We start from the raw sequence: 26160 nt of genomic DNA, 5'->3' as shown, positions 1-26160 counted from the left end.
CAGTTTGTTGCGAAAGCTTGAATTTTGTGTGTATGTTTGTGTGTCTATTGACCTGCCAGCACTTTCGTTCGGTAAGTCACCTCATCTTTGTTTTATATATATATATATATATATATATATATATATATATATATATATATATATATATATAAAAAAACAAAGATGAGGTGACTTACCGAACAAAAGCGCTGGCAGGTCGATAGACACACAAACAAACACAAACATACACACAAAATTCAAGCTTTCGCAACAAGCTGTTGCCTCATCAGGAAAGAGGGAAGGAGAGGGGAAGACGAAAGGAAGTGGGTTTTAAGGGAGAGGGTAAGGAGTCATTCCAATCCCGGGAGCGGAAAGACTTACCTTAGGGGGAAAAAAGGACAGGTATACACTCGCACACACGCACATATCCATCCACACATACAGACACAAGCAGACATATTTAAAGACAAAGAGTTTGGGCAGAGATGAGGTGACTTACCGAACGAAAGCGCTGGCAGGTCGATAGACACACAAACAAACACAAACATACACACAAAATTCAAGCTTTCGCAACAAACTGTTGCCTCATCAGGAAAGAGGGAAGGAGAGGGGAAGATGAGATCTCTGCCCAAACTCTTTGTCTTTAAATATGTCTGCTTGTGTCTGTATGTGTGGATGGATATGTGCGTGTGTGCGAGTGTATACCTGTCCTTTTTTCCCCCTAAGGTAAGTCTTTCCGCTCCCGGGATTGGAATGACTCCTTACCCTCTCCCTTAAAACCCACTTCCTTTCGTCTTCCCCTCTCCTTCCCTCTTTCCTGATGAGGCAACAGCTTGTTGCGAAAGCTCGAATTTTGTGTGTATGTTTGTGTTTGTTTGTGTGTCTATCGACCTGCCAGCGCTTTTGTTCGGTAAGTCACCTCATCTTTGTTTTTATATATAATTTTTCCCACGTGGAATGTTTCCTTCCATTATATATATATATATATATATATATATATATATATATATATATATATAATAGAGGGAAACATTACACGTGGGAAAAATATATCTAAAAACCAAGATGATGTGACTTATATATATGTTTTTTGAGGGCTGATACCATGCAAGGTCAATTACATTTTGCAGGAGCATTCTGAGTTATTAACTGAATATTCCGGGACAGGATCAGCTTCCCTAAAACCTAAATGATGGAACAGTGTCTCGCATTTGCTGTCAGATAACACTGTGCAAGTATGATAAAAATTTAATCAAAACAACTGTTCAACATAATCAGTTGTAGTAGCTGCCATCACTGCTGAAAGTTGTAGCTGGGGCTGCTTTACTGCCTGGATGTGCCAACTCTGTTGGCAAACTACCACCACTGTAGCACCATTAACAGATGAATTAATCCTGCACTTTGACTGAGGCAAAGGAAGTTTGAACATATTGTTTCACTTACATGATTCATAGAATGAGCACACTGTTATAAAATGGCCGCGAGGTGTAGAGTAATGGTTTCCTTTGCTGCTTGAGGGACTGAAGGTTAAAACTTGCTGAATGGCATCCCAAAATGTTGCACCCACTGTTCAGGATGTATCATATTTGTATGGTCATGTTAAACAGCACAATTGTTCTTTATCTTACAAAATACAGTGTGTCTAGAATCTGCCTGAAAGTGAATGACACTGTATTCTCAAATTCAACTGGCAGGCATATGACAAAGAACACAAAAGGTTCTGTTAGAGCAGTACTGAGTTTCATGTAATCATTGAGACTTTTGCAGCCACTTCTTGACATATTGCTTAGAGGTATTTATCTAAGGCTCCTTGACTGACTGCTGATTGATTGATAATCTTGACATTTTGTCAGTATGAGTGTCTGCCATTCTCAAGGGATTGTCTTCCACCATAAGGAAAGAAGAAAATTTCTTTGGAAATGCAAGAAAATTGTGCTAGTGAAATTTTGGATTATCAATCAAATACTAGAATAAATTTTCACTCTGCAGCAGAGTGTGCTCCGATTTCAAACTTTGTGGCAGATTATAACTGTGCGCAGAACTGGGATTCAAATATGGAACCACTGCCTTTTGCAGGCACTTGCTCTATCAAATGAGCTATCTGAGCATGACCCATGACCCATCCTCACACTTTACTTCTGTCAGTACTTCATCTCCCTTCCAAGCTTCACAGAAGTTCTCCCGCACTTATGGAACTAGCACTCCTGGAAGAAAGGACACGGTAGAGACATTGCTCAGCCATGACCTAGGAGATTGTTTCCAGAATGAATTTTCACTCTGCGGTTGTGTGTGCACTGATTTGAAACATCCTGGAAAATTAAAACTTATGCTGGACCAGGACTCAAACCTGGGACCTTAGTGGTTCGCGGGCAAGTGGTCTACTGACTGAGCTATCCCAGCTCAAATTCTGTGCAGAGTGAAAATTCATTCTGGAAACAATCCCCCTAGCTGTGGATAACACATCTCCACAATATCCTTTCTTCCACGTGTGCCAGTCGCACAAGCTGTGCAGGAGAACTTCTGTGAAGCTCGGAAGGTAGGTGGTGAGGTATTGGCAGAAGTAAAGTCATGAGGGGGGTTGGATAGCTCAGTTGATAGAACACTTGCCCACAAAAGGCAAAGGTCCCAAGTACCAGGTCTGAGTCCGGTCTGGCATACAGCTTTAATATTCCAGGAAGTGTCAATCAAATAGCCACCAGCTGAAGAATGTGAAACAGATGTCTCCAGGCAACACCCCACAATTTCTTCAACTAAAACAGTGATTAAGGTATTGTATTTGTATTACAGAGCAGTGAGGTTCAAATTTTCAACAAGCTAATGTGATTTTGATTTGCTGTGTGTTGCCTGAATTCCTTCAGGTTGAATGCACGGGTGGTTTCTTGAACCAGCACTGTTTGACTGCACTGAGCTCATAGTCCTCCAGCTCTAATGACCTTGATGGCAATAGGATGAAAAAACTCGAACATTCCTTCCTTTCATTTTTTTAGTGTTATAAACAGAGAAGACTTGACTATCTACTTTGGTGCACTGCAATAATCCCCCACCCCCTTCCTTTTTAAGTAGGGTCTCAATTGTCAAAACTAATCTTCAAGCACAGATGTCTAACATACAGTTCACAATTCTGAACTTTCAGCTAGTGTCACAGAAAAGATATAGACATCTAGTTTCCATCTTTTTTTATGTGTGACAGTCATCTTTCTTTCTTTTACTGTGGTATGGATATAAAAATAAGTGTTTAGTGGTACAGGTAATTAACATAAGCTCTCCTACACGCATGATTTGCTTGACAGAATGATACAAATGCTGCAAAATAGTTGAACGCCTGGAAAAAAAATTACAGAGAAATGAAGTAGGTTGCACATGCAAAAACAAACATCCAGAGTCCTGGGCAAGTCTTCAGTGAGACAAAACGAGACACTGTTTCCAAGACCTTGAGGTTTAGTGATAGGGTAAAATTTTTGTGTGCAGAAACATAACTCTCAAATTTATTAAAAAAAAAAAAGTACATAACCAACTATACCTATCTAATTCACAATGCATACAGACTTACTGTTGGACAACAACTGTGCTAACAGCAATGGCTGCAATCCCTGACTGGCACCAACAACTGCTGGAACCTCTTGGGATGTGGTCTGAGGCATTGCCACTGTTGCTACAGATGGCGAGGGCCTGTTTACACCAGCAAGCAGGTTTGGACCACTCCGAGAACGTGTGCGTACAGCTTTCATCTGGTTCTCCTGGAATAAAAAAGTTGTCTGTCAGCTTTAAAAATATTTTACTTAATTATTTCCTCTATATTGGGACATACAATGGAAGTCTAGAACAAGGAAACCAATAGCTTAAAATTAAACTAATGAAAAGAGCTGAACAAATAAGATGGTTGGAAGCCACAGGTTCTACTTTTCCTTCAAAACGAGGAACAAAAATTATCTTATATTCCACTTATCAAGTATTATTTTGTGGCTTCTGTCAGCATTGTCAAGGTTTTTTTTCTGTGTTAAATGGAAGGTCAATCACACATATTTAAAAAACAATAATTTATACAACATTGATTCCTGTGATTTCTTCTTAATTACAAATATTCTTTCTCACAATTGTGTTCACTGAATTATTTAGTATAACACTTTGCATTCTTCTGGTTAAGTATGGTGCAAAACAGCTGTCTGTAACAGCATTAAATTTATAAAGCTTAAATTACCCAAAATAATGGCTTGCACATCTAAATACTTTGGAAAAATCACATCAAAAAAATATAACTGAATACTAACTGGTGCCATCATGTTACTTGAGGTTTCTACTGAGCAGAGAAGGGGAACAGGAGCGGGAGTGGAAGGAGCAGGAAGGCACCACACAACACTTCAAATTATTCTAAATGTGCACTAAATTTTGCGGAAAGATATTAAGATGAAATCATGATTCTTGAATCATGCATAATACTTTAACAGAGAAGGGAACTACAACGAAGCTTATCAGGTATTTTATAACGAAGTCTTAGGAAAACTAAAAATAACAAGGAGTTAAAAAAACTACAGTACAGAATACAAGAATGCTACTAAAGGGTGGAAAGCGGGAATAATTTAAAAAATAATGAAACAGCATGATCTAGATCAAAATGCATGGAGGACTTCGTATCAGCTGATTACAGAAGTAATTTTGCTGTGAAGTCAGGATCAAGTGGTGAAGTTGTGTAGCAATTGTTCTAAGGAACAAACAGAAGATGAAACTGAAAGCTTATCTAATATACGTATCACTTACACACACACGAACTGGTCATACCAGACTCAAGAGTCCATTACCACAGCAATGTATTTTTGCCATCTGTCCCTGTCTTGGGCTATTTCCTTTCATTCACCTTCAATACCTAGGCTCCTCAAATCAGCCTTCACATTGTCCTCCCATCTACGCCTCGGTCTCCCCACAGGATGTTTTCCCTCTAAGTGCCCTACCAGTACTCTGCGCGCTGCCCTGCCCTATTCGAGCTACGTGACCTGCTCATTGCAGCCTACGTGATTTAATAATACTGATTATGATAGGGCTTGAATAGAGTTCATGAACCTCTTCGTTATGCAGTTTTTGCCACTCTTCGCTAATGTCATCCCTTTTTGCTCCAAAAATTTTCCTCAAAATTCTGTTTTCAAATACTCGAAATGGCTTTTCATTTTGCACAGTGAGAGACCATGTCTCACACCCATACAGCATAACTGGTAGAATAATAGTTTTGTATATTCTAATCTTTAAATTCCTAGACAATATCTGTGATGAAAGTAATCTATTCAGTGAGAAGTAGCACACATTTCCTGCCTATAATCTCTTCCTCAGTTTGGATTCAATCTCATTTCTCGAAGTGATGTCCACGCCTAGATACTTAAATGTGTTCACTTTTTCAAACTGCGTGTCTCCAACTCTTAACATTTCCTGATCTACTGCTGTTGGCATTCAAGTAGTAACCAGGTATTTAGTTTTGTCCTCACTTATCCTTAGACCTACATCTTCATTAACCTTGATTAATGCATTCACATTTGCTGTTACAAGTTCTTTCCTATCACTAATGATGTTTAGATCATCTGCATACCCTAATATCTTAATATTTCCATTTAACTCCACACCCTCTGAATTATCTGCTGCCATTCGTACAATATATTCTAGGACTAAATTAAAAAGTAGCGGAGACAGGGCATCTCCCTGCTTAAGTTTCTTTATTACAAATTCTTCTGACTCCAATTTCCCTACGCGTACTCTACCTTTTGTGTTTTTCAAACTCTCTTCTATAAGTCTAACATACTTCTTTGGTATTCCAAGTTCCAAAAGAATTCTGTACAATTTTGATTGCAATACTGAATTACATGCTTTTGTAAAATCTATGAAAACATTATGAACTGGTTTATTGTGTTCCCATTTCTTTTCCAAAATTTGACACAGGGTGAATATTTGGTCTATAGTTGATCTGTTCCTCCGAAAGCCAGCTTGGTAATCCCCCACAACTTCATCTACATATGGTGTAAGCCTGCTTAGCAGAATACTCGAGAAAATTTTGGAACATACTGGTAATAGCGATATCCCTCTCTAATTACTACAGTCCATTTTGTCGCCCTTCTTAAAAACTGGGATCAGAATCGACTCTTGCCACTCTTCAGATATCATCTCCGAGTTCCATACTTAAGTTATCACTTTGTGAACTACTTCCACCAATTTCTGTCCCCCATTTTAACTAATTCTGCAGTTATGCAATCTGATCCTGGTGCTTTATGGTTTTTCAATTTGTTGATTGCATCTCTTACTTTCTTTAACGTTGGCTCAGTTATCTGAAGTTCTGCTGTATGTATTTCGTACGCCTGCTCATTTCCTGCTTCCTGGTGTACATTTAATAGATGCTCAAAATATGCCCTCTATTTACTTAATATAGCACGGGGTTCTGTCAGTATTACCCCGGCATCCCCTCGAAGTGCATTTGTCCTAGCCTTGAACCCCTTCCTATACCCATTTATGTCTAGGTAAAGTTCCCTATTGTTTTTTGTTTTACTCTTTGTTTCCATTTTTTAAATTTGAATGTTCAAATAATCTCTCTTCTTTGCGCATAGCCTACGACCAACTTCCCTTCTCATGTTCAAGAACTCCTCTCATTTTCTGTCTCCCATTCTATCACAATCTAATCACGCTTTTCTCCTTTCCTCTACCAATTTCTTGCATTCCTCATCAAACCATGGTTTCTTCCTGTTCTTCTTAATTGTATCTATTGTGACCTTCGCTGCCTCTTTGATATTATTCCTCACAGTGATCCACTGTTTATTTTCATCCTCGTCTTGATCTCCGTGTGTCCTGAGAGCATCAAACCTATCTGCAATTTCTATCATGTACCTTCTTCTACGGTTTTCATCATTTAGCCTGTCTGTGTCGAAACTAACAAGTTCTGCATTGTGACACCTTGATGTTGCTGTAGATAGCCGTTGGTGAACTTTGGCAACTACAAGAAAATGATCAGAATCACAGTCTGCTCCCCTGAAAGTCCTAACATTTTCTATACTAGTGTGCCATCTCCGATCTACAAGAACATGATCAATTTGGTTTCGGGTGTGTTCATCCAGAGAGACCCAAGTTGCTTTATGAATGTCCTTCCTTTTAAAATATGTGCTCTCAACAATCATGTCTTTTGAAACAGCAAAATTAACCACCCTTATGCCATTATCATTCGGAATGTTATGCAAACTTTCTTTCCCAATTGTATGCCGGAATGCTTTCTCCATCCCTATCTTCGCATTAAAATCACCTACGATTAATTTTGTATCGTACGAGGGGAACTCATCCTACAGTTGATCTAGTTCTTCATAAAAACCATCTTTAACAACCTCTTCAGTGTCCTCAGTTGGTGTGTGTACATTAATTACTACTAGTCTATTCCACCAGTCAGACAACACTATAACTCATAGTCGGTCACTAATGAACCTTATATCTCTGATTGCGTGAAGCACTTTTCTCTGTACTGTGAAACCTGTTCCGGAACTGTGAGCTTCCACACCTCCATCGAAAAATGTATAGTTACCCCTCTTTATGCTACTCTCCCCCTGCCACCGAGTTGCTTGAATAGCTGTAATGTCTACACTGTATCTATCTAACTTGTCTAATAATGTCTGGAACGTTCCTGGCCTGTTCAAACTTTTAACGTTCCAAGTTCCCAATATACTTATGAACTGTTTAATCTTACTCTCCAATTACAAACAGGAAATATGTAGAAAGGAAAGCTATATATGATAAAATAGAGGAAATGCATGAAATAACAGAGAAAAATGATAACTAAATGACCACAGGTAACTTAGCTGCCTGTGTGGGCACAGACCAAAATTTAAAATGGTGTGATAAATTTGGATATGGAAAAAAGTAGAGAAGGTAAAATGCTACTGGATTTTTTGGGCACTAGGAAAGAGACTTAAAAACACTTGGTTCCAGGCTCCTAATACAAAAAATAAGCTTGAAATACTCAAAGAAATAATGCTTGGTATAATACAGATCACGTTTTAGCCCAGGAAAGATACAGAAACCAAATTAAATCTCATCACACTGGCACAGGTATCAACACTTAGTAAACATTAGTTACAGCTGAAAGAAAGATTAGGGTTTATTGTCCTGTCAACAACAATGTCATTCAAGATGGAACACAAGATCAGACTGGGGAAGGAAATCGGCCATGCCTTCCCACAGGAATCATCCCGACTTGTCTCACACAGATGATTAGTAGTGTACATGATGCAGGTCACATGTTAAGTCGCAGAAAATAGATTTGAGATTGGAAAATTCAGGTAACATGTAAGAAGTTTTGTCTGTAAACACTACCCATTTTCTATCATACTTTACTCCAAGAGGCAACAATACGAAACATACACTGTTGAAAACTTTGCATCATGGTAAAGCTGATTGTTTTCTCAGGATAAGCAATGCAGCAAAAGCATGAGTTTCACTTAGTCTCCATTCAGGGCCTCACTAAAACATTCAATACAAATCAGTGGTTTCATCTGGACCAGAATGCACTGGATCATGTCTACACATTGTCTACTTTGTGATGCCTTTTCTTCACGTAGAGACAAAGTATAACTTTTTTCAAGTGAGAAAAGACATTCTCATATCTTTCTCTAGGTATGATGACACAATCCTATTGTTGAGCTAGGAAAAGGAAATAAAACACGCTAGAAATGCTGCCAATGTGTCTTAAAAAGCATTTCTACTTTTTCAACTTTAAGGTGACAGAGCCCCCAAATAAACTGTTGTCTCACTGTACTGTAACCACTCTGTAGTTCATCCTTTTTTTTTAATTGCTCTGCACTTTCCACATACTACTGAACACCGTTTTGTTGGTGCATTTCATTAATTGAGCGACTGATATGTTACAAACATTGCATTTTACAAAATATGTGTCACTCTGAATACAGTAATTACTGAACTGTTTAACAGTGTCATAGACTCTATCCCGGTACTCCTTCTGGATTTCAGTATCTTGGATGCAGAAATAAAAAGAAAATTATAAAACAGAAGAGCACATCATCAAATTCCAAACCTACTATGCTATTTCAATATTTGATGTATAATGTATAGCTAAAAATAGTCCAGTTACAATTTGAATTACCAAACATAGCCCCTTTTTTTTTTTTTTTTTTTTTTTTTTTACTCGCAGTTCTTATTAATAATTCATTAATTTTTTTCTTGTTTGCCTCTTTCTGTAAGTGTTATTCATAATGATGCAATAACAGTGCCATGTCATTACAAAATTACATTTATTTCTTCACTACATATAAAGTGTCAAAACATTTCTGCACAAAATAACAAGGTAAGTTTTCTACTTCCATTGGATTAACAGCTTGTGACGAAGCAAGCTGGGATACTTTTTACTTCTCCTCTTGTTTTGCCATCTGCCTCCTTTCAATTTTAACTAATTAGCATTAACATACATGACTATAATCTGCATTTTCATAAAAGAGAAAGGTTGGCCCCCAGTTTTAAATAATATAGCACCAGATTAATTTTGTGCTTAGTTTTATGTATGTAATTGATTTTCTAATTTATTTCGACTATTCCTAGTTAGTATCTTTTGTTATAGGGTGAAATCAGTAATTGTTTGGTAACTTAAATTCTATTGTAGATGTATAAACAAGTATAAATTCTGCAGTAATTATAAACATTTGGAAGACAAAATGCTAATAATCTTAAAGTATCTATGTGGCTCTATTCGAAAACATGTAAGCAAAGCCAGCCCTTAATTAATTCCAAAGTAATTAACAGTTTTGTCAAAAGTAATGTTTGCATAACTATATTTGTTTATTTCATGATTTAAACAAATAATTCTGCCTAGCTCTTACAGTAGAAGAAACTGTTAAAAGGACAGATTTTATTTCAATGTATTCAGTTAATTTAATGAGTTAAGTTTTAATTGTAATTTCAGTAAATTAAACTCCACAGCCGAGTTTCAGACGAGGAATCTGTGTTGCTTACAATGACAACAATGCATCAACTTAATAGCGAAATAAGTGTTACAGCAATAGGCCGTGTGTTAAAACAATGACGTGTCTGCTCCATACGTAACCACCCTTTCTATTCTTCAAGAACTGTGAACTTTGTGGTTAGGTTTTTACTGCTCTTAGATGTTCAGCAGTAAAATATTGTAGCCTGCAAACTATTAATGAGGCTTATGGAAAGTTAAACAATAGTGTACCGGCCGTACTAAATGTGTATATGGGGGGGTTGTGAAAAGTGGAAGTAAAAGACTGTGAAATGCAATTGAGCATCTGTCGGCTACATCATTTAAAGTAGTCAGTGTTTGACTTTCACTCCCCATTTTTCAGCCAGTATGTCAACACTGAGGACAACAAACGAAGAAATAAAAGAAAGCGAACTCCTACAAGCTGGTGTGTAAACATCAGGTTTTCCAACAGAAACAGATCAGCAGAGATTTAAGAATATTCCCAAATATTTTTCCTCTCATTCTGGGAATGAACTTGAATGATTTAGGCGGAGGTCAACGTGGAGACAGCATGAGCTTTAAGGCTGGAAAGTGCAACACAAAGCTTACAATGAGGCTAATGACATCCCATAGGGATGTATGATCATTTTAGACAAATAAACCTCAATGGTAAAAGACATTATTTGCTGTATCTGGAGGATATACTCATGAAGAAAGGCACTGAACTGGGAAGCAAGAAGTGAGATAAGTAAGTGTTTGATAATATTCTATGAAAAAAGTGTGAACCAAGCATGAAAATCTATCAATCAAATATGGCTCACATCTGCAGTTCATTAGCGATGATTAAAAATATTTGTTTTCAGTCAGAGAACAATTTTCAGAAAACAACTTCCTGATAACAGCCTACTGAGTTCTAGTGTGCCCCTCTCAGTCATTGTCGTCGTCACCACCACCACCACCACCACCACCACCACCACCACCACGACTTCACTTCACGACACTTCACTTCAAGCATCAGGCCTTCTTTTTGTCTTGCTGTTACAGTACTCATCACTTCCTTAGTCTTCTTTGACTTCTTTTTTTAGTCTGGAAAAAAGTGCAAACCCTTCCAGAAATAAAAACATCACATAATCCCAATTAATTATGACCCAAAAGGTTGTTTGCAAGCTGATCAGATATGCTTGCTCTTTTAATAGCTTGTTTTTACATACATGATAGTATGCATGTCCAAAAACATCCAGTTCAGCATCTGACTTTATTTACACTTTTCCCGATTTGAATTTACTGTACAAGATGGGATCTTCTCTCAACAGCAAAGCTTAAATCTCAAATGGCTTGCCTTGGTATTTTTGCATTATGATCTGGCAGCTCCTTAAATTCAAAAGTGTTACTGCTGTACCTGCAAGTACCTGGCTTTACTCCCCTGACCCCCATCTTCTTTTGAAGATGCTTAAAAATTTTGCAGAGAAGTCTGGGAAAATATAATTACACTACTGCCCCTGAAAAACTACCAGGAACTAATAGATTTGAGATTTATGGTTAACTTAATTATACTTCACACAAGAAAAAAATCACTCATATTATTTCCAAACTCCAAATCATGCATCTACATCATTCTATGTATAAACAAAATTGCATAAAATGTATTTCTGGACAGCACACATTTCAGATTTGTCATCGGAAGAACGATGTATTCTATGGTACGTACAGCATGAGGGGATGGGACAAGAGTTAGTGTCAGAAGACTATCTGCTCTCATATTTAGGTCTTCTTCTTCTTCTTCTTCTTCTTCTTCTTCAAGTGTTGCAGTCTTTTCAGTACAGGTCAAGAAGCTTATCCATGGCAGCACAATGAGTCGATACAAGTTTACTGCTTATTACCGTTTCACTGTTAACCCGTGCGTATAACTGCCAAACAGGGTACCTACTGTCTTGCACTATGTGATCGTAAGACAAAAAACTTGTAACAGGGAAAATTAAGGCTAAACACAACCTGTTGAAATTTCCTGGATTTTTGCCCAAAATTCTCGCACCCTAGACAAATGCCTACAGCATAAGTGAAACAACTAGCTCCGAGTGAAAAAACAACTGTACTATGTTATATGTGTATGCTATGAGGGTGACATACTACCAGTGACATTTACAAAATGCACAATAATTAACATACCTGCAAAAGGAGAAACCAATAAACCACAGTTTTACAATTCTATGCTTCTTATATACAACTCAAGATAACCAGAGGAGTAAGTTCAACAATGAATTAAAAAATAGGAGTGCAGCTAAGCTACTACAAACAGCATAGTGAATGCATTATTGCAGCCAAGACAGACACGCAGCCCACACCTACCAGCACAGTAGTACAAGTTAATATGCTGATTAGCTCCACAGATGACGAAGAAATTGAAGAAATGTAAGATGAGATACAAGAAATTATTCAGGTAGCGAAGGGAGGCGAAAATTTAATAGTCATGGGGGACTAGAATTCAATAGTAGGAAAAGGAAGAGAAGGAAAAGTTGTAGGCGAGTATGGAATGGGGTAAGGAATGAAAGAGCAAGCCGCCTGATAGAATTTTGCACAGAGCACAACTTAATCATCGCAGACACTTGGTTTAAGAATCATGATAGAAAGTTGTATACATATATGTGGAGACACTGGAAGGTTTCAGATTGATTATATAATTGGAAGACAGAGATTTAGGAATCAGGTTCTAAACTGTAAGACATTTCGAAGGGCAGACGTGGACTATTACCACACACTGGTTATGAACTGTAAACTAAAACTGAAGAAACTGCAAAAAGGTAGGAATTTAAGGAGACGAGACCTGCATAAACTGAAAGAATCAGACATTGTAGAGGGTTTCAGAGAGAGACTTAGGGAACAATTGACAAGAACGGGGGAAAGAAAGAGTAGAAGAAGAATGGGTAGCTTTGAGAGATGAAATAGTGAAGGCAGCAGAGGATCAATTAGGTAAAAAGGCGAGGGGTAGTAGAAATCCTTGGGTAACAGAAGAGATACTGAATTTAATCGATGAAAGGAAAAAATATAAAAATGCAGTAAATGAAGCAAGAAAAAAGGAATACAGACATCTCAAAAATGTGATAGACAGGAAGTGCAAAATGGCTAAGCAGGGATGACTAGAGGACAAATGTAAGGATGTAGAGGCGTATATCACTAAGGGTAAGATAGATATTGCCTACAGGAAAATTAAAGAGACCTTTAGAGAGAAGAGAACCACTTGTACGAATATCAAGAGCTCAGATGGAAACCCAGTTCTAAGCAAAGAAGGGAAGGCAGAAAGGTGGAAGGAGTATATAGAGGGTCTATACAACAGCGATATAGTTGAGGGCAATATTATGGAAACGGAAGAGAATGTAGATCAAGAGGAAATGGCAGATATGATACTGCGTGGAAAGTTGAAACAAGGCCCTGGGAGTAGACAAAATTCTATTAGAACTACTGATAGCCTTGGGGGAGCCAGCCATGACAAAACTCTACCATCTGGTGAGCAAGATGTATGAGACAGGCGAAATACCCTCAGACTTTAAGAAGAATACAACAATTAAAATCCCAAAGAAAGCAGGTGTTGACAGGTGTGAAAATTACCAAATTACCAGATTAATACACTGTGGCTGCAAAATACCAAAACGAATTCTTTACAGATGACTGGAAAAACTGGTAGAAGCCAACCTTGGGGAAGATCAGTTTGAATTCCATAGAAATGTGGGAGCACTTGAGGCAATAGTGACCCTACGACTTATCTTAGGAGATATATTAAGGGAAAAAAACCTAAATTTCTAGCACTTATAGACTTAGAGAAAGCTTTTGACAATGTTGACTGGAATACTCTCTTTCAAATTCTGAAGGTGGCAGGGGTCAAATACGGGGTGTGAAAGTCTATTTACAGTTTGTACAAAAACCAGACGGCAGTTACTAAGAGTCGAGGGGCACAAAAGAGAAGCACTGGTTGGGAGGGGACTGAGACAGGGTTGTAGCCTATCTCCACAATGTTATTCAATCTGTACACTGAGCAAGCAGTAAAGGAAACAAAAGAAAAATTTGGAGTAGATATTAAAATTCATGGAACAGAAATAAAAAATTTGAGGTTTGCTGATGACACTGTAATTCTGTCAAAAACAGCAAAGGACCTGGAAGAGCTGTTGAACGGAATGGACAGTGTCTTGAAAGGAGGATATAAGTTGAACATCAACAAAAGCAGAATGAGGATAATGGAATGTAGTCAAATTAAATCAGGTGATGCTGAGGGAATTAGATTAGGAAATGAGACTCTAAAAGTAGTTGATGAGTTTTGCTATTCAGGGAGAAAAATAACTGAAAGCGTTTCTGAAGAAGAGAAATTTGTTAACATCGAGTATAGATTTAAGTGTCAGGAAGTCATTTCTGAAAGTATTTGTATGGAGTGTAGCCATGCGTGGAAGCGAAACATGGACGATAAGTAGTTTGGACAAGAAGAGAATAGAAGCTTTCAAAATGTGGTGCTACAGAAGAATGCTGAAGATTAGATGAGTGGATCATGTAACTAATGCGGTACTGAATAGAATTGGGGAGAAGAGGAATCTGTTGCACAACTTGACTATAAGAATGGATTGGTTGGTAGGACACGTTCTGAGGCATCAAGGGATCACCAATTTAGTATTGGATGGAAGCAAGGAGGGTAAAAATCATAGAGGAAGACCAAGGGATGAATATATTAAGCAGAGCCAGAAGAACATAGGTTGCTGTAGTTACTTGGAGATGAAGAAGCTTGCACAGGATATAGTAGCATGGAGAGCTGAATCAAGAGCACTTGCCCACAAAAGGCAAAGGTCCTGAGCTCGAGTCTCGGTCCGGCACACAGTTTTAATCTGCCAGGAAGTTTCATATCAGCGCACACTCCGCTGCAGAGTGAAAATCTCATTCTTCAGCAAGGTCATTGTTCACACGACCTAAGATGACACAAACTAAAGGAGAAACAACACAAACAGCACAGTCCATTCGACAGAAGAAGAAAACAGGTAAACAAAGAACCAAAAGGAACATCATGGAAGCAGGAAGAGTAAAGAACAGGAGTGGAGCATTGGGGGGGGGGGGGGGGGGGGGGGGGGGGGGGGTGATAGCAGGGGGGTGCCCTAAAGGCAGTATCCATGAGGGGGTGCCAGCACTACCAATACCAATGACCCATCTCAACCCTCACACAATACCATGATCTAGACACAATGGGGACAACACCAGGGGAAGAAGACACAACAAAAGGGGAAACAAATTGGCACAAAAGCCAAAACCAATGCTAATTGAGGAACTGAAATTCTGGAAGAAAAATCAGGTACTTAAATCTGGGAGCACAAACCACTGTCACAAAGAAAACTGAGGATGGACATAACCATTTGAGGGTCGTCCACTAATAACCGGACAAGAAAGGTGGGAAGAAATATTTAGTGCGAAAGGCGGGTAAGTCTAGCAAAATATGGACCACCATGAGGAAGACCCTGGAACTACAAAAGGGAGTGGGGATGGGGGCTCATTACAGAGTAAAAAACCATTGGTCAACCTGGTATAGCCAATATGAAGCCAGCAAGGATGGCAGATTCCTGGCAAGAGAGGCAGAGGGAAGAATGCCACATAGTGAGAGTACCCTTGATCGCACAAAGTTTATTAGACATGCGGGTGACCTCCCCCAGAGTCAGCCCACAATTGAGCAAAAAGGAATTAGACACGAAGTCGCAAAGCTGCCCCCAGAGAGGTCATGGGCAGGTTGCTGCATACTCAGCCAGACAATCAGCAAGTTCATTACCTAGGATACCCACGTGGCTGGGAATCCAAAGGAAATCAATCGAACAAGTAGCAGCACTAAGCTCAGCGAGAAGGTCATGGATGGCAGAGACCAAGAGGTGGTGGAAAAAACACTGAACAATAGCCTGAAGGCCTCTCACTGAGTCCATGCACAACAGAACTCGGTTGAGGAAGGACCATTTAATAAAGTAGAGGGCCCAACAGAAGGCCATCAGTCCCATGGTAAACACCTGCCACACATGGCAGGCAAGAAATGGTGTTCCGTGCCAACAGAAGAAGGAGGCATATCCCACATAATTGGTGGATTTAGAGCCACTGGTTAATAAACAATAGCATCCCGAAGCTCTCGTAAGTGTAGGCAGAACAAACAATAGAAAACCACCAGAACAATCGCGACTTTCACTTCAGAAGAGATCTATCAGGGGCCAAGGAACTAATCAAGGCAGGGTGTTTGGGAGAGAATGGGGGAACAGGACAAAAAGGGAAGATGGAAATCACAGTTGAGAGAGGCGAAGCGGAGCCCCACAGGTACACCCACCTGAGGACACGTGGGTGATGTCCAGAAGCAATGAGAATAATAGAATAGGAGGGGTGAGCACAGAAGAGAGGACAGTGAGGGCATACGACACCAAAAGTTTGGATTGCCAATCCGAAAGGGGCGGGATGATCCCAGTGTCAACCAGAAGACTATTGACAAGGCTACAGCAAAGGGCGCTGGTGGTCAAACTGATACCATAATGGTGGACTGGGTTGAAGAGAAGCTGTGTGGAATGGGCAGCTGAGCCATAATTCAGACGAGGCAGAACTAAGGCTCAATAACGGCGGAAAAAGTATCACAATCCGTGCCCCAAGAGGTGTGAGCAAGGAAGCAAAGGAGATTGAGTTTACGGAAGCAGCCAATCTTCAGAAGACAGATATGGGGCAACAAAGTAAGCTTGTTATCAAAAAGAAGACGTGAGAAACGAAACTCAGGAACCACGATCAAATGTTGGGCATCAAGGTAGAACTCAGTATCAGGATGGACTATAGTATGGTGACAAGAATGCACTACCCGTGATTTAAGACGGGAGAATTGAAAATTGTATGATAGTGTTCACACACAAGGGCACTATATAGCACCCTGAAGCTGTCGGTCCACAGAGGCCATCAAGTGGAACTAGCCAAGATGCAGAAACCATCCACATACAGAGTACGGGTGACCAACAGTCCAACTGAGGTCACGAGTCCATCAATAGTGAAGAGAAAAAGAAGGACACTTAATAAGAAGCTCTGTGGAACATTATTCTCCTGCATCTGCGAAGAGCTGAGAATGCTGCCAGCCCAAACTCAGAATGACTGGCGCGACAGGAACTGAGTAATAAAATCTGGGAGGGAGCCCCGAAGACCCCACTCATGGAGTGTAAGTACGATGTGAAGTCACCAGGCCATGTTGTGGCCCTTACAAAGATCAAAGAAAACTGAAAAGATGACATTGCTGAGAAAAGGCCTGCGAACTGCAGTTTCCAATTGAACCACATGACCAACTGGAGACTGTCCCTCCTGAAAGCTGCACTGGTAAGAAGACAAAAGATCACACGATTTGAGGACCCAACTGAGCTGACGAGCCACTACTCGTTCAAATAACTTGCATGTGACATCGGTCAGACTGACCGGCAGATAACTATGGAGGGACAACGTATCCTTATTGAGCTTAAGGTCAGAAACTACAATACTGTCCCTCCATTGAGACGGGAAAACACCTTCGAGCCAAATATGGTTAAACACTCGGAGTATATATTCGAGTTGAAGAGGCTTGAGGTGTTGAAGGAATTGGTTATGGATAGAACTGGGGCCAGAGGCCGAATCGTGGGAAGAGGGAAGGTCAGGGCTGGTTGAGATGCTGACACTGATGCCGTCGCACAATGGATTGCTAGATGTTCTGCAAGAAGTGATGGATCTGTACAAAAGTCACTTGGAAGGGCAAGGTCCAGGATGGAAGACTGCTGCTGACAGTCTTGAGGGTGCGGAGTGTAGCCCACACCAGTAATGTAGGGACCGAAGAACATAGGGAGGAAGCAAAGTGTTTCCAACACATCCACTTGGTCTATTTGATTAAGTAACAGGCTTTGTTACCAAGACTAATAAGAACAGTCGAGAATGGGTGCCACTTAAAACGTTGCAATATCTGATGGTGATTGTAGATGGCTAAGCCAACAGCAATGGCTGTGCTCTACCACGGAGCCGGCCGACAGTGAACAGGGCCTATCAAATGGGGGACGGCAATGCTGGTGGCATGTGAATAACTGTAAGAATTTCATCAATATAATGTGCAAAGAGGTGGCAAATGGGACCTGGCAGGTATTTAGAGTCCAATTGTTGCAATGGAATGGCTAGTAGGGCAACCTAGCCATTTGGAGGCAGGAAGGACTATCACAGAGGTCATCATGCGGCAACCAGTGTCATGAAGGAAGAGGGGGAGCGGAAGATCTATGGCAGAGAAAGTGCCATAAGCGGCACTGAAATGGGTAGAGGAACCATCACTAAGAAGGCATAGGTCGTGGTCTCTACGAAGATGAACTACGACAATATCCTGACCAGATGAAAAAGCACTGCACCACAAGGGGCGATTGGCATTATAATTGCTATGGAGGAGGAGGGAGGGTGGGGGTATTTGCTGAAGGATAGAAGTTAAGGCAGCAGCCATAGGTGGCCTGTGAGGAGGGAGACAGGGGTTGCAAACCATGATTACAGAGTCTAAGTAGAGCCAGCCGGAGACCACTTCCAATCTGGTATGAATGGGGACCCATGTACTAACAACATCAATATGGACCAATGGGATCAAGCCACCAGAAGAAGCCCCCAAAGGGCCAACCCAGTTCAGCAGAAAGCATGGAACCCACAAAAGGTTGGTGAGTAAGCATCAGTAAAATGGGATTCCTGGAGAATGACACAATCTAGAGAATAAAAGGAAGTGAGGGACTCCAACTCCAGAAGGTGATGGTAGTGTCCGTTACAATTCCACTGAATAAGCACAGAACGGGGATCCAATGGGTGGAAAACACGCTGAAACCGATCACGCCACTGGGTCACCATTCATCATCAAGTATGGGGTGACATCCATAAACAAGAGGTCTGACTCAGGTTGGAAAGAGAGAGTTGTCACCTCGGGGCACCTGAGGGGTCTTGTCACAGGACTTACATTTCTCCTTCGTATTCATAGGTCAAGGAGGACAGAGCCCATAGAGGAAGCAGGCTTCAGTGAGCTCTGGAACTGAGAGAGAGTGGGTACCCTTGGGAGTCCAGACTGTGGATACCACAGCGACTTGTGGCAGTAGAGGCTTCCAGTCTCAGAGTCAATGAGGAAGAGCGGTCCCAGGAGGGAGTCCTATCATCTCTCAGGCACCAAAGAGGGGGGACAATTCTCCAACCAGGTAAGCAGAGCAGCACCATGAGGGTAGGGCATGGGAACTGTAGGAGAGGTGGAGAGGAGAGGAGGATGGGACTGGGGTGTAAGAGTCGAGAGACATGAAAGCGATGCAGTTGTTGCGAAAGGAGTGAGACAGGGTTGTAGCCAATCCTTGGTGTTACTGCATCTGTACACTGAGCAAGCATATGAATGGAATGGACATTGTCTTGAAAGAAGGATATAAGATGAAACATCAACAAAAGCAAGACAAATATAATGGAATGTAGTCGAATTAAATGAAGTGATGATGGTGGAATTAGATTAGGAAATGAGACACTTAAAGTACACTGAAAAGCCAAAAAAAAGGTACACCTGCCAAATATCGTGTAGGGCCTCCACGAGCACGTAGAAGTGCCACAACACAATGTGGCATGGACTCAACTAATGTCTGAAGTAGAGCTGGAAAAGAATTGACACCATGAATCCTGCAGGGCTGTACATAAACCCGTAAGAGTACAAGATGGTGGAGCCATCTTCTGAACAGCATGTTGCAAGGCATCCCAGATATGCTCAATAATGTTCATGTCTGGAAAGTCTGGGGGGCAGTATGTGTCATCTGTCAGAGTCATATCTAGACTTATCAGGGGCCCATATCACTCCACCAGCACATGCCCCTTGCGATTACAGAGATTCCACCAGCTTGAACAGGCCTCTGCTGACATGCAGGGTCCATGAATTCATGAGGTTGTCTCAATACCCATACACATATCAATATAATTTGAAATCCTGTCATCAACAGTCCAATGTTGGTGCTGACGGACCCAGGCGAGGCATAAAGCTTTGTGTCATGTAGTCATCAAGGGTCCACGAGTGGGGCTTCGGCTCCAAAAGCCCATCTCGATAATGTTTCAATGAATGGTTTGCATGATGACACTTGTTGGTGGCCCAGCATTGAAATCTGCAGCGATCTGCAGAAGGGTTGCCCTTCTGTCACATTGAACAAATCTCTTCAGTTGTCGTTGGTCCCATTCTTGCAGGATCTTCTTCCAGCTGCAGCGATGTCGGAGATATTATGTTTTACCAGATTCCTGATATTCACAAGCACACTCATGAAATGGTTGTATGGGAGAATCCCCACTTCATCGTTATCTCGGAGAACCTCGGAGATGCTGTGTCCCATTGTTCATGTGCCAACTATAACATCATGTTCAAACTTACTCAAATCTTGATAACCTGCAATTGAAGCAGCAGTAATTGATCTAACAACTGAGCCAGACACTTGTCTTGTGCCGACCACAGCGCCGTGTTCTGCCTGTTTATATCTCTCTGTGTTTGAATGCACATGCCTATACCAGTTTCTTTGGTGCTTCAGTGTAGTACAGGAGTTTTGATATTTGTGCAGCAAAATAACATGATGGCCGAAGTAGAAAGGATATAAAATGTAGACTGGCAATGGCAAAAAAAGCATTTCTGAAGAAGAGAAATTTGTTAACATCAGATATAGATTTAAGTGTCAGGAAGTCTTTTGTGAAGTTGTTTGTGAACAGTTTAGATAAGATGAGAATAGAAGCTTTTGAAATGTGGTTCTATAGAAGAATGCCGAAGGTTAGAGGGGTAAATCATGTAACTAATGAGGCAGTACCGAATAGAACTAATAAGAAAAGAAATCTGTGGCACAACCTGACAAGAAGAAGGCATCAGTTGGTAAGACACATTCTTGAGACATCGAGGGATCATGAATTTAGTATTGGAGGGAAGTGTGGGTGGTAAAAATTGTACATGGAGGCCAAGAGATGAATACAGTAAACAGATTCATCCTTCCCATCCTTGCCACAATGTATTTCCTCCATCCACTGAACCTACATAATATACTTGTCCATCCCTACACAACCCCTGCTCCCAATGCCTTACCTCATGGCTCATACCCCTGTAAGAGACCTAGATGCAAGATCTTCCCATACATCCTCCCACCACCACCACCACCTACTCCAGTCCAGTCACTAACATCACCTATCCCATCAAAGCCAGGTCTACCTGTGAAACCAGTTATGTGGTCTACAAGTTAAGCTGCAACTACTGTCCTGCATTCTATGTAGGCATGACAACCAACAAGCTGGCTATCCACATGAATGGCCATTGACAAACTGTGGCCAAGAGACAAGTGGACCACCCTGTTGCTGAACACATTGCCGAACCTTATATCCTTCATTTCAATGACTTATTCACAGCCTGTACCATGTGGATCCTTCCCACCGACACCAGCTCTTCTGAATTGTGCAGCTGGGAACTTTCCCTGCAATACATCCTACATTCCCACAACCCTCCTGGTCTCAAGCTCCATTAGTCTGTGTCCTATCCCATCCAGCCTCTTCCCTGTTCCCATTCCAGCACTACACAACCATCATTTCCCTCCTTTTCCACAACTCCCCCCCCCCTCCCCCTCCCCATCTCTCCTCTGCCTTGTGTCTAACCTGCAGCACTTCACTGTCCGCCACCCCCAGCATACTATGGATCCCCCTCCCTGCCTCAGCCTCCTCCTTACCCCCACCCAGTCACCACGCCCATCATGCGCTGGTGCTGGTGCTCGCAGTGTGGTTTCAGTTACCTGAGAGATTAAAACTATTTGTCGTTAACACTCTTGCAATATCACAGATATCTTGAGCAGAATTAAATAGTAATTATAAAATACTAAACCTAAACACACACACACACACACACACACACACACACACACACGAGCGGGTGCAGGTACCCTATTTTACGGACTATAAGATGCACCTTATTTTTTAAGTAATTTTTTTTAAAAAAAATAACATTTTTACCTTTTTTATTATTAGATTGCAAAGAAAGACTAAAAAAATTCTTAGTTTATAAAACCGAACTGACCTTTAAAATCTCTGAAAATAGCCATCTGAACTTCCTTCTTCTTCATCTTCATCTTCCCCTTCACTGTCCTCTTCATATATAAGATGGTCTTCACTGTCATCAAGATCAATGCTTATGCTGCACTTCTTGAAAGATTTGATAATGTCTTCTCTCAATCTAGACCACGACTGTTTTATCCGCTGACACACGCGTTTGATTGTAGGTCACTTTTAAAGCTCCCTTCAGCATGAATTCATATTGCGTTTCATCCATCATCCATTTGCTCTATTCCTCTCTCATATACTCTTTTAAATGGTTTATTTATCGTGACATCAATAGGTTGCAATTGTGAAGTAAGTCCTTCTGGAATAACAGCAAACTCTGTTCAAACAAATTTTGGGCTCGCAGTCGGTCGTCGTTCAATACTTCGCATGATATTTCAACTGGGCACCTGCCATCTGCAACGGCTCACGTGAAGATGACTGGCAGGTGCCCAGTTGAAATATCATGCGAAGTATTGAACGACGACCGGCTGCAAGCTCGGAATTTGTTTGAACAGTCAATTCGACAGGAAAATTTTAAAATTCACAGCAAACTCTGTATTTCCCTCTCTCAGTTTCTCTTTCACAGAATTTTTCAAGTAACTACTATACCGATCTCGCACAAGAAGAGAACTCTCCTTCAATAAAGTACCTTTCCTTCTCTCCCAAATCCATAATTTCATACCACTCTCGTCCATGTAACCCTCATCGTGTATATGAACACCATCACCTGGTGCTATTGCAGACAGTTCTGGCATTCTTTTGCACTTGAAAATGATTACTGAATGAAATTTAGTACTGTCAACACAACATGAAAGAACAACAGTGTAGTGCATTTTTTCATGCCCACTTGTTTCCATAAATTTAGCAACTTTCATGGCAATACTTCCGTTACTTGGCACATCAAATGTCAGAGGAGTTTTGTCCATATTTGCCAATCGGCTTAGTCCCACACTGGCTTTCTTTCGAAGTTGAATAATAAAGTGATGAAAGCACACAATTTTCTTTTCATACTACTGTGGCATTTTCTGAGATATTTTGGTTTTGGTTTGCATGCTAAGCCCGTGAGGCTTCACAAACCTGTAGCACCAACCAACTTCACCATTTAAGTCTGTTAAGGTCAACTGTAGCACCAACTTACGAGTTTGTATTTGAATCATTTTTGTATTAATTCCAATGCCATTTTGATGGTGTTCTCGAATCCATTTCCACACATCATCTAGTTTTGGCCATTTTGCATTCAGTCCTCTTTTGGCAAATTTCATCTTCTTCAGTTTTTTCAGTTCTTCCTTATTAGCCCGCCAATCGTAAATGTTTTTCTTCAGTTGCTGGAGGGCCAAAATGCTGCTCAGCTGCTCTGTTTCCATGTTGTTCTGCATATGCTGTTATTTTCAGTTTATAGCCTGCATTATATGAATGAATTTTATTTTTTACCAGTATGAAACTAGCTACTAACAAAAATATTGTACTGTTACCCATAACACTAATCACTTTCAATTCAAGTTCACTGGTACCATAGACTGTTAACAAGCTTGTGAATCCCCACAACTCATGTTCATCACATCAGTGCACTGCTGCTGCCAGTTGTATTCTGTGTTGCAAGATATATATGGCCATTTTTAAGACTGGCGGGAATTTTAAATCAAACACTTAACCTTTTTTATATTAATTTCGAGTATAACATACACTTGAATTTTGGAGGCAATTTTTCAAAGAAAAATGTGCATCTTATAGTCCTTTGTGTCAGTAATGTGGAATGTCATACGAGGCATATTCAAAAGTAAAGAAGGTACATGCACTGTAGACACGTAGAATGAGAACATAAGAACACAATAAATGTACCTAACGTACCTTCGGAACAGCAAAGAGAGTACAATCTGTCACACTGTTGGAGCGTGATGTCACTTGGTGAGGATGAGCAGGTTGGTAACTTGTTGTCTGAGATAAAGTTTGCTGTTGTTGATGCCTCTGCAACTGCTGTGGCAGTGGCAACTGTGGCTGTTGGCGTTGCTGTTGTTGATATGGCAATGGCTTGTCCAGCAGCTGCTGTGACTGAGACTGTGTTATAACCTGGCGCTGAATGGGTGGTTGTGCTTCTTGCTTGCAAAAAGCCTGGATGGTTGTTGGAGGTTTTTCAGTCAGCGAGACAGGCTGCCCTGTAAACAATTCACAGCTCTTAATTATGGTTACTGCATTAGTAGACAATGTCACATATTTTTCTTGTCATGAAACATAGACAAAATGTAATATATAGCAGAGAGAACACACCTATTTTGTGTTTCAACAGGATAAAGATATGAGACACGAACTGCAATACCATGAGAGGGAGGAAGAAAAATCAACATTTTAGACATGGTTTTATGTTTATATCCTCTCTTGCAAAGCATTCTGTTAATTTCTGTTTTGTTTAATTATCCCAGGGTTCTGTGGTTCCATTGCATCTCCTCCCCTTTTTCTAGTTATTAGATCCTTACAAATGAGAAAAACGTACAAGAAGTCCCATAAGTGAATATAGGTTTACTATCACCACTGCAACAAGAGATGACAAATAATTCATATCAAAAGAAAGTTCATTGATTAGCTAACACTCACAGCATAATTAAATCAGAACTGCTGGATACAACTTCTCCCATTTTGCAAATCTTCACCTGAAAGTCATGATGTGACAGAGATTAATAACTGAATGTTACTACACAATATTTGAATGTTTTCTGCTTCTCAAAGAAACCTGAATGAAACAAGCTAATTATCGATACTGGTGACCAGATATTGTTGGTTGGAATGAAAATTATTTAGGATGTGCTCGAACTACCACGAAAATGAATTCACTGTATGGTTTATGATCCGGATTTCTCAAGTCGGCTTTTAATCTTCAGGTCAGCTGCCTATGCACAGACCAAAATTAATTACTCCTCAGTAATGCCTCCTTCATGGCTCAATTAGATATTAGATATCTTGAGACAAGAGTTCAAATTAGGTAAGACAATGATGAAACACTGCGAATGAACAATAATGTGTTGGCTAGGTAGTTCTAATATTACAGGTCTAACTTCACAGTAAGACTTACACGAAGAGATAGTAATGAAATCTTTTTAGCAGAATACGAGGTGTGCAAATAAAGAGACCATGCTGATGGTGCCAAACTTGGAGGGGAGGCAGATAAACAGGTGATACACTTACAGTGTGTGTTGGACCATGCTAGTGCCATCTTGGTTGTCTGTAGTGTATTTTTTTGTGATGGTTTTTCTGGTGATTCTTACAATAAGTGACCTGAATTTTGAGCAATGGTATGCAATCAGATTTTGTTTCAGATTTGTACACAGTGCATGGGCAATATTTGAAAAACTTTGGCAATCCTACAGAGACAGTGTTTTGTTAAGTAAGGGCTCAGGTGTTTTGGTGGTTTAAGGCATTTGCAGAAAGAGGACAGTCAACTGAAGATGAACCTCACAGTGGAAGGCCTTCTGTTTCAAGAACCGATGCATCGGAGGAGTCCATGAGCATGTGTGCAGATCATCAGCTGACAGAATGACACGGACAAATTTGAATATGAGTCACACCATCATTCGTAAGATACTGACCAATGAGTTGCAGATGTGAAAAATCTGCTCAAAACTGGTTCCAAGAAATCTCAAGTGCCTTGTCATGCAGCAATATCAGTAAACCGTATTTTGACCAGAAAGTACATTCCTGTCTCTCTTCAGCCTCCATATTCACCCTACATGAGTCCCTATGACTTTTTTCTCTGCCCAGGATTGAAAACACATCTCACATGATGTCACTTTGAGGCACTGGATAGTATTCAGATGGCTTTAACAGACCAACTGAATGCTATTCCATTATCCGAGTTCCAGAACTGCTATGAGAAATGGAGAAACCATCTCCAGCATTGAGTGGCTTTCCAAGACAAGTACTTTGAAGCGGAAAATATTCAATTGTGATGTTATAGGAATAAGACTGGTGAAAAAAAAATCTAAATACTTTACTCACACACCTTGTTTCTATGACAATGTTTTCTATCAACATTTCAAAATGAAGTGCTGAAATGTTGCAGCATGGGGATAGAGAAATCAGATGAAAATTCAAACACAGCTCATACTGAGGATACTTGTTGCATCCAACCACCACACATCTGCAGATTATGCAGGGTGGACATGGCA

At 40.4% G+C, this 26160-nt stretch overlaps 1 protein-coding gene across 2 annotated transcripts in view; it reads right to left on the bottom strand.

The window, feature by feature from the left end:
• The window catches only part of LOC124613573 (MLX-interacting protein), a 403061-nt gene that overhangs the window by 117568 nt on the left and 259333 nt on the right, over positions 1-26160 (bottom strand). For both annotated transcript variants that reach the window (XM_047142290.1, XM_047142297.1), the window contains exons 8-9: positions 23852-24156; positions 3530-3716 (exon numbers count right to left, since the gene is read on the bottom strand). In XM_047142290.1, the coding sequence (XP_046998246.1) occupies positions 3530-3716; positions 23852-24156 (492 nt within the window). The remainder of the gene's footprint in view (positions 1-3529; positions 3717-23851; positions 24157-26160) is intronic.

The sequence above is a fragment of the Schistocerca americana genome, chromosome 1, assembly GCF_021461395.2.
Source record: "Schistocerca americana isolate TAMUIC-IGC-003095 chromosome 1, iqSchAmer2.1, whole genome shotgun sequence".
Taxonomy (NCBI): Eukaryota; Metazoa; Arthropoda; class Insecta; order Orthoptera; family Acrididae; genus Schistocerca; species Schistocerca americana.
The sequence above is the reverse complement of the archived record's forward strand: the minus strand, read 5'-3'. Positions and strand labels throughout refer to the sequence as shown.